The following is a 10,092-nucleotide window of genomic DNA, read 5'->3' as shown; positions in this document are numbered from 1 at the left end:
TGTTAATACTGAATTCATCTCAACAATTTAGTAAGCATAATTTCTTTCAAATGTAACTTAGTAGCTTTGTACTGTATTTTTCTACTTCACCTGTGTGAAGATCCCTAATAATTTCATTCAAAACAAACTTGAAACATAGCCCCATTTCTTTTTTAGCTCTAGTCAATTATTTCGAGACCCAAATTAACAAGATTTAAAAAAAAAAATTACTGACCTGATCCTGCAAACCCTATCTCACTAGAATAATCCTTACCCATGTGAACTTTTCCACTGAACTCAAGGGTTACTCTTGCACTAAGAGCAATGCTATCAGACCTAATATTTATGCAGTTTTCCTTGAATTAATACAGAATATTTAATATTCAAATTTGTATGTAACTGGAACATAAAATCACATATCTAATATATAAAACATTCTTTTACCTTGTTAAAAAAGAGATATCCATTGATGTGAAATATTAATATGGTATTTGCTAAAAATGCAAGCTGTGATTACAGTGTCTTGTACTGTACTGAATGTTGCAGTGGTAGGTCAAACAGCTGCATTATGTTGTTAATGAACCCAGTATTTTATAATGCTAGTGGGAATTTTGTAGATATAAATCTTTACCAGACATATGCAGTTACGTTGTCCTCCTAGTGATGATCTGTTTTCTGTTTAATTGCCTAAAACCTTTAAACGCCACCAATAAAATCATACATTATGTTGCACACCTATAGTTACTCCTCTGCTTACAATCATACCCTGCTGTCATCCAGATGTGAATCATGCACAAAAGAGTTAGAGGTGGTCGACTGTTTTTGTTACACGCTCTTTTAATTATTCCATTAAATGCACGTTGATTAAAAACAAAACTCAAACCTGCAAATTAAGACATGGCTTAAAACTAGGACTATCAATTAATCACAGTTAATATATGCAATTAAACTAGTTTAAAAAAGACAGGCATGATTAATTGCAGTTTTAATCGCACTATTAAACAATAATATAACACCAATTTAAATTTATTATAAATATGTTTGGATGTTTTTCTACCATTTTCAAATATATTGATTTTAGTTACAACACAGAATACAAAGTGTACAGTGCTCAGTTTATATTATTTTTTATTACCAGTATTTGCATGGTAAAAAAGATAAAGAAAAGAAATAGTATTTTTCAATTCACTTCATACAAGTCCACTCAGTCCTACTCTTGTTCAGCCAGTCACTAAGACAAACAAATTTACATTTGTACAACACACAAGATTACATTTACGTGAGATAATGCTGCCCGCTTCAATGTCACCTGAAAGTGAGAACTGGTGTTCACATGGCACTGTTGTAGCTGGTGTTGCAAGGTATTTACATGCTAGATATACTATACATTCATTATGCTCCTTCATGCTTCAATTTCCAGGCCCCAAAAAATTTCACATTTGTAAGTTGCACTTTCATGATAAAGAGATTGCACTTCGGTACTTGTATGAGTTGAATTGAAAACTACTATTTCTTTTTTCTTTTTTACAGGGCAGATATTTATAATGCTATAAAGTGAGCACTGTGCACTTTGTATTCTGTGTTGTAACTGAAATCAATATATTTGAAAATGTAGAAAAAATCCAAAAAAAATTATAAAAAATTTCAATTGGCGTTCTATTATTGAACAGTGTGATTAAAACTGTGATTAATTGTGACTTTTAAAAAAATCTTGTGATTGTGATTTTTTTTAAATTGTTTGACAGCCCTACTTAAAACCATTAAAAATAAGTTGTTCTAGTACATACAAACTGATTTTACTATGGCATGATCCTTCAATCTTTAAACAGGCTAAATTTTGCAAAAATAAGGACTGTAAGATCAGGCATTAAAGCATTGGAACAGTAACAAAAGTTTTAGAGCCTTATGTGGAAATGTCATGATTTTTTTTTTTAACAAATTAAAAAACTAAAGGCGGGTAACTCTTATCATTGTGTTAGTGGCTTCAGTCTTGTAATCATTACAATGATCAATTTATAGGGCTTTAAGGCTTCTTAGCTCTTTCAATATGCTAATAATCACTCCAGAGAGCTGAAAGGAGAGACTTTTCACACCCAGTGTCCAACACAGAAAAAGCATTGCTTCTAACACTGTTTTGACTAATCTAGCCAGTGCATTCTGTTGCAGATAAGTAGGAGCACTGTTCTGAACTCTACTTAGTATTATCAAAGCCTGTTACGGTCATTTTTAAGGAAATTATATTTAATGGATGCAAAGAAGGATTTAAATTTAATAAAAATGGTTTGTATTTATAAATTTAGGGAAAATACAGACACATTAAGGTTAAAATGCTTTGTTTTTGTGTACCTCATGGTACATTGTAACATTCCAGTTGTTTTAAGCTTAGTATAGAAGTACAATACTGGTTCATCCCTGGAAGCAGCCTGCTGGTGTTCTGATATGTTGCTGACTTTCTGTTACCGATGATCAAAGTGAATAGGAAGTTTCACATAACCGACTCTTAGAATACTAAGAAATCAGTGTATTCAGTGGCATTCTGTATTTCCGTTCAGTATTTGGGTATTTTTTTTACACTCTATTCTTGTGAATTTTAATGCTATTCCAATGTTAATCTCAACATTTTCAAATCACATCAAATATAATGCAAATGTAGTGTTATGTATTTACTTCTAATTTCATATTCCTGGTCAAAATTACTGAATTTCTTTTATGTAATTTATTACAAAAGTTTAAGTAATGTGTACATGTGAATAGAATATTGTGTTTTTCACGACTAAGAAATGTTATGTGGAAATAAATATTTATCCAAACTGATTTTCATTTTTATATTGCAAGACACAATGATCTAACCTGCAGGGCATTTATGCAGCGTGACGTGTGTTTCTTGTTTTAAACATCTGAAATGCTACATCAGGTAGACATTTTGAAATGTTTCATTTGAACACTAAGGAAGTTATATGTGTGGTGCTCACAGCTCGATGAACCATTTGGAGTAAGTAATTTAATTGACAAATGTATGTCCCAATCCTGCAAGGTGCTGTGTGCAGGTGGATCTAGGCAGTGCCCTATCAACGTATTCAATATGCAATCTGTATTAGCTAATTGTGATTGATCACAAGTCACATGGTTTCTATTCTGAGATTGGATGAGTTTAACTAAATGTTAAACTGTGGCTTTGCCACAAGCACTGAACAGGGGTGGCACATAGTTGCATTGCTCCAGGCGCAGACCAGGAACCAGATTATGATTTAGTCCCAAAATGGCTTCTGTTCCTCTCCTTGCTGATGGAGCTCATGTACACCAGCCATATACCTTACACAAGTTACTTCCCCCTCCTGCACTGACTCACCTGTGCTAGTGGGCCCAAGAGGGTACTCAGTCCAGGCTCAGCTTTTCCCCACCCCTGCCCTGCCCTGCCCTGCCCTGCCTACAGGCACAGGAGGGGGAGTTGCAGGCCCAGGGAGGCTGCTCTCTCAGCCTTTCATGAAGTTTGTAATAATAAACTGGCACTTGAGGATGTAGAACTCACTCCGTACAGATTGCAGTTAAGTACCCTCCCCCCAGGTATTTGTATTATGGTCACTGGCCATAGTTCTAATCAGGGCCGGCTTTAGGCCTATTCCACCAATTCCCCCGAATCAGGACCTGCGCCTAAGAGGGCCCCGCTCATTTCCCTGAGAGAATCCCTTCCCTGGCTAGAGGCGCCTTTTTAATTTTTACTCACCTGGCGGCGCTCCAGGTCTTCAGCGGCACTTCGGCAGCAGGTCCTTCAGTGCCGCTGAAGACCTGGAGCGAGTGAAGGACCCACCGCCAAAGTCTTGGAGTACCACCCCGTGAGTACAAGCCCCTCGTGTTTTACGTGCGTGTGTGGTTTTTTTGTTTTTAAGTCATCCCTGCTGGGGCCCTGTCTAAACTGTTTGAATTGGGCCCTGCACTTCCTAAAGCCGGCCCTGGTTCTAATCAGCACTGCTTCTGTAGTGCTCTGGTCTCAGCTGGCACTGGTCCATTGTACACAGATTGAAGATAACAGTTGACTCAAAACTGGATTGCAGCTCTTTGTGTTTTCCTATATTCACTGGATTAAATTAATCCCTTATATAACATCACCAAAGCTGGTTTAGGCAGTAGTGTCACACCTACAGATGCAGTGAGTCTGAGACATGTTAAGACTCCTACCCCAATGCAGCAGGGAGAAGTGAAATGCAATGGGCCATTTACTGTTTGTACCACAGGGTGTTTCGTGCTGCCTGAATTATGTGGTGACAACTTCACTGCTACTTGGAATCAAGGAAGGTTCTCCAGCACCTCAGGCTTAGGTGGGACATACCACTTCTGCCTAAGTGTTGGACTCTGGTGCCTAAATCCACCTTGTAATTCTAGTCTGGGGGTCTGATTCAACTCTGCCTAAGCCTGGTGTAATTAGATGGAGTGGGGGGGGGGGGGCGGGGAAATGTGGATGTATGAGAGATCAGAATCAGGCCATTGTATCCCCTTGAATGTTAGCTTGGCATCTAACAATGCAGCACTGCTATAAATGTGATATGAATGATATCTTAGTAATATTATGGCTTCATGCTTCAAATCAGTTTTCAACTATGTCCTATTAGTTACTTATCACCTAGTTGTCTTAAATTAGTCAGCATAATACTTCGAGATACATTGTTCTGGTCACACATAAAACAAAACAAAACAATAAAACAGAATGACATGTTTAGAATCCAGAGGACTTTGCCAATCAGCTTCTACCATCAGTGTTAGCTGGAAGACAGCATGTATTGCTTATATCAGGAGTAGGCAACCTATGGCACATGTGCCAAAGCCAGCATGTGGACTGATTTTCAGTTGCATTCACACTGCATGGGTGCTGGCCCCCAGTCCAGCAGGCTCTGCATTTTAATTTAATTTTAAATGAAGCTTCTTAAAAGTTTTAAAAACCTTATTTACTTTACATACAACAATTGTTTAGTTAAATATTATAGAATTCTAGATAGAGCCCTTCTAAATGTATTACTGGCACGCGAAACCTTAAATTAGAGTGAATAAATGAAGACTCGGCACACCACTTCTGAAAGGTTGCTGACCCCTGGCTTATATAAACCACCATGAACAAAAGGTTCCTGTAGCAGATTTCCCTCTGAGCACTACTGAAGGAATTCTGTGCTATCCTTTATGAAACGCTCATACTTCTTGTGTGTGTAGTCCTGTGGCCCATAAAAAAAACTGGTTTCTACATGAGAGCTACATTCTTAGCCGTGATAAGATAATCTATTATGTGCACCCATGGCATCCATCAAGGAGGAAAAGTTCCTTGATTTACTTATCACTTTTATAGCTTGTTATGATCCTCTTCTGGGTCATATTTCTTCTCCCTTGAGTGAATAGAATCTTTCGTTCATTTCTCATATTCTGGAATCCGTGAGCTGGCTGTTATTACCACTTAGAGGAAACATCATACTTTGAGAACATTTTAGGTAGAAGGTGCTATAGACTGTGAATGGCTTGCCAATTACAAAACCAGTTTCTCCTCCCTTGGTTTTCACACCTCAACTGCTAGAACAGGGCCTCATCCTCCCTGATTGAACTACCTCATTATCTCTAGCTTGCCTACATATATATACCTGCCCCTGGAAATTTCCACTACATGCATCTGACGAAGTGGGTATTCACCCACGAAAGCTCATGCTCCAAAACGTCTGTTAGTCTATAAGGTGCCACAGGATTCTTTGCTGCTTTTAATATTTCTAACATACTTTATCCCTATAGCACCTTCTACCTAAAATGTTCTCAAAGTATGATGTTTCCTCTAAGTGGTAATAACAGCCAGCTCACAGATTCCAGAATATGAGAAATGAACGAAAGATTCTATTCACTCAAGGGAGAAGAAATATGACCCAGAAGAGGATCATAACAAGCTATAAAAGTGATAAGTAAATCAAGGAACTTTTCCTCCTTGATGGATGCCATGGGTGCACATAATAGATTATCTTATCATGGCTAAGAATGTAGCTCTCATGTAGAAACCAGTTTTTTTTATGGGCCACAGTTTCTCCTCCCTTGGTTTTCACACCTCAACTGCTAGAACAGGGCTTCATCCTCCCTGATTGAACTACCTCATTATCTCTAGCTTGCCTGCATATATATACCTGCCCCTGGAAATTTCCACTACATGCATCTGATGAAGTGGGTATTCACCCACGAAAGCTCATGCTCCAAAACGTCTGTTAGTCTATAAGGTGCCACAGGACTCTTTGCTGCTTTTACAGATCCAGACTAACACGGCTACCCCTCGGATAGCAATATTAATAAATTGCAACTAAAAACACCACGGTAATGCGGGTGGTCATCTCGGTCACAGCAGGTGTTGGGTTTTGTTTAAGTAAATGAGGCACAGCTGAGCTGTTCTTACAATTTTCAGGGTACATGTTTGTGAAAACTGTAGCCTTGTTTCAACTAGAATCCTGCCTGTCTCCTCATGGAGATGGAATGCTAAAGCTGCTTTGACTGTGTTCCCTCTTCTGCCCCGGATTTTATCTGTCTACTTCTAGATTCACACTTAACACTACTAACCCCATCATGCACATGTAATAACTATGTGACAGGTATATGTGAGAAACTAATGTGCTAAATGTAATATAGTCATATCATGCTTTGTTACATGATACTACCAAGGACTAAATACAATATTTCCACCTTTTTATAATTGTATGGGACTAAGGGCTGATCTTCACTACGGGGAGATCGATGCTGTTGCAACTGATGGAGCAGAGGTCAATTTAATGGGTCTAGTGAAGACCTGCTAACTCAATGGCAGAGCACTCTCCAGGCGACCCCAGTACTCCAGCTCTCCGAGAAGAGTAAGGGAAGTTGACCGGAGAGTGTCTCCCATTGACGCAGTGCAGTGAAGACAGCAGGATAAGTCAACCTAAGCTGGGAGTAGCGTACCTTTGGTCGACTTACCCCAGTAGTGTAGACAAGGCCTAAGTTTCCTTCTCCAACAACAAATATGTTTTTGTAATGTTCTTAGTCAAGTTTTCTAGTAGATAAGAGGACTACAGATACTGTTCAGAACAAAGTCTTCGGTACTACAACTATACCTTTATTCCATTACAAAGTTTGCTGTTCTTTTAAGATAAATGGTTTGCTCTTTCCATACATGAGTACAGAGCACTCTCCTAAAAGCTATAGGGCTATATGGTCACTTTATTTTTAATTCTAAAAAGCTCATATTAGTCCTAATTTTCCACTGTTAAGTAGAGCCTGATGATAAATCTGATAGAAATTTACAGGTAGGTTGTGGAAAACGCAAACCCTGTAGCACATTTCTGTACAAAGACATCAGCCAGTCCTTGCTCCCAATGATTGTTAGCCCACGTCCAGACTAACCCGCGGCATTGGCGGGTTAAAATCGATTGCTCGGGGATCGATATATCGCGTCTAGTCTGGACGCGATGTATCGATCCCCGAGCGTGCTTACATCGATTCCGGAACTCCATCAACCCGAACGGAGTTCCGGAATCGACACGGAGAGCCGCGGACATCGATCCCGCGCCGTCTGGACGGGTGAGTACCTCGATTTTAGAAATTCGACTTCAGCTACGTTATTCACGTAGCTGAAGTTGCGTATCTAAAATCGATTTTAATACCCTAGTCTGGACGTGGCCTTAGATACTCAGGTTGCATTTTCATTTTTCACTGATTTATCTATATCTTAAGCACTGGCAACATGCCCAGTGTTGTATAATACCATTCCTGCCTCACAAAGATTACACTAAGTAGCAATGGGCCAAAGAGCCTTGCTCAGGTTGTACTCAAGCAAATTCTCATGGAAGTCCACACCAGTCTGTCTGATTAAGGAGTGAGTAAGCGCTACAAAGCTGTTGCCCTTTAGGCACTTGTGGAATTCAACTCCACAGTTTTGATAGCTATTACCCAAGGGCTTTGCAGAAAGCTTTTCTATAGTCACAGTTTAGTTCTGTTTTAGAGAGTGCTACAAGGCAGACCTGTCATGTCATCTCATGGAATAGACTGTACTGAAAAAACAGAATTTTCTGCAAGAAATGGAATACTAACATAAGTCTCTCTTATTGCTGTTTTTAGTATAGCTGGTAAAAACATGGGACATAATTTTGCAGAAGTTTTTGTTGAAAACTTCATCCTGATTGTCACTAAAAATATTCAGATTTCAGTAAATTTCAAAAAAATCTCTATTAATCATCTGAGCTTTCTTTAACAGGTTATAATTTGGCTTGGAAGGATTTGATTTTACTTGGTAAACATCAATTTCACTGTATGCGTACAAACTGACAAAAACATTATTTCAATGGAATAAAGTATAAAAAATGCTGGTTGAGAACTTAAGTTTGATTTAAGGATATTTACTTTGTATAGTTTGAGATGCGATGTCAATTTGTGTTTTAAAGGTTATAAAGCTTTATCTCAACATCTGTCATTAAATAATTGTCTGATGCTCCCCAATAATTTCCTGCAACTGTGAATTACATAGATAATATCAAAAATTATGCTTAAAATCCATAATTTTGCATAAATACAAATTTAAATTGATAAAAATAGAAAAATGGTTAAATAGATAAATGATAAAAATCAAATTCTGCCAAACCTAGTTATAATGTTCTAGGCTACACTTCCTTTCTATTCCAGACCCCCAATCTTCTGCCTCTATTCAGCTAGCAACTCTGTGAAATATGAGTAATTTATCAATATTAGCAAGAAGTAGACCATATATGTACATTTCCATTTTAGAGTGAAATTAGCAAGTATGAAAAGGTATTGATTGAAACTTTAAAAAAGGAAATTTGGCAAATGACATGTAAACATTCTTGTGCTGCTAAAACCTGATTTAAAACAAATTTAAATAATCTCTGTTGCCAAGCAACTATCGCATCTTTGTCATAAAAATTGACATGATGTGTACATGGTCATTAAGGGTTTAAATAACAGTTTTCAGATGGTCTCAAAAATAGTTATACTGGCTCAGTGCAAGTTTAGATATGAGAATCTACTGGGAAAGTGCCATTATTAACAACTTGATAAAGAAATCCCAGTATGGTATGAAATGCCGTTTTGGTGCTAGGGCAATGAGAAACATTGCTTTATGAAATGGCTCATATGGGTGTAAATATGGCTGTGTGCCTGTCCTCCAATGCCATGGTCTTTGTCCGTATACCACTAGGGAAAAGAAACAAACAATATTATATCTGGCTACATACAGAACTACGTACAACGTAATACATGCTATAGAAATCTCAATATAAATATTAAACAGGACAGCTGTAACCAACCAAATTATCAGAGTTCCAGAATACCCAATGTTTGTGGGCGACTCAGACGGGGAACTGCTGAGTGCAATGTAGATGAGGTGCTGAGTGACCCAGCTGCTTATTTCCTTGCTTTATAGGGCTTGTGTCCTTGGGCCATGCTGTCTGTCAGCCTTAACTTTGCCGTAACAGGGATATATGTGGGCTTTTTAGTAAATATGTGTCATTGTTGACAGTTAATCACAGGGCTTGCTAGCAATGCTGATATGCATTATCCTTTGTATAACCCCCTACAGAGCCCAGCCACATCAAATATCCCTTTTGCTTTCCTGATCCCCTTCAGAGCTGTACTCTTCCATCAAAGCTCTGTTCACCTTGTTATGCCATCACTCTTGTTTGTCTGAAGGCACAACTGCTTCTGTAGCACAGCTGCAGGTCTGTGACACTTTAGGCTTCAGTTCTCCCTCTTTCTGGTCCCCTGCCAGGGATGAGGTCAGAGGCGGAAAAGGATAAGGTGCAGCACAAGTTTTCAGGCTGATAGCTTACAGTTAGAGGTAGCATCAGAAAAGCCGAGTAGCTGATGGCTGTGAACAGCTTTGTCGGTTAACCTAGCTGAAATACACCAAGATGAGCTCGGGCAAGGGAAAGGATTTGGGTATTTAACTGCACATTTCAGGTGTGGCCCATACACAAGATGTTATCAGCATGTGAATGTGGAGTTTGATGGACTGTGCTTATGTAGCTAAAGGAACCCTATGAAATGTGAAGATAATAGGATAACATTTCAAAAAGGCAAATTTTCCCCTGTTCCCTGTGCGAAATACCAAATAATTTACTA

General features: G+C 38.5%; 1 protein-coding gene across 1 annotated transcript in view; it reads right to left on the bottom strand.

Annotated features, from left to right (window-relative positions):
- Positions 1-7,646: 7,646 nt before the first annotated feature.
- DPP4 (dipeptidyl peptidase 4) overlaps positions 7,647-10,092 on the bottom strand; it is a 72,513-nt gene continuing 70,067 nt past the window's right edge. Inside the window, exon 26 of the mRNA XM_050969237.1 lies at positions 7,647-9,165. Coding sequence (XP_050825194.1) covers positions 9,067-9,165 — 99 coding nt within the window. The 3' untranslated portion in view covers positions 7,647-9,066. The remainder of the gene's footprint in view (positions 9,166-10,092) is intronic.

Source organism: Gopherus flavomarginatus, chromosome 10 (genome assembly GCF_025201925.1).
Source record: "Gopherus flavomarginatus isolate rGopFla2 chromosome 10, rGopFla2.mat.asm, whole genome shotgun sequence".
Taxonomy (NCBI): Eukaryota; Metazoa; Chordata; order Testudines; family Testudinidae; genus Gopherus; species Gopherus flavomarginatus.
Note: the sequence above shows the minus strand (reverse complement) of the source record. Positions and strands in the feature narration are given on the sequence as shown.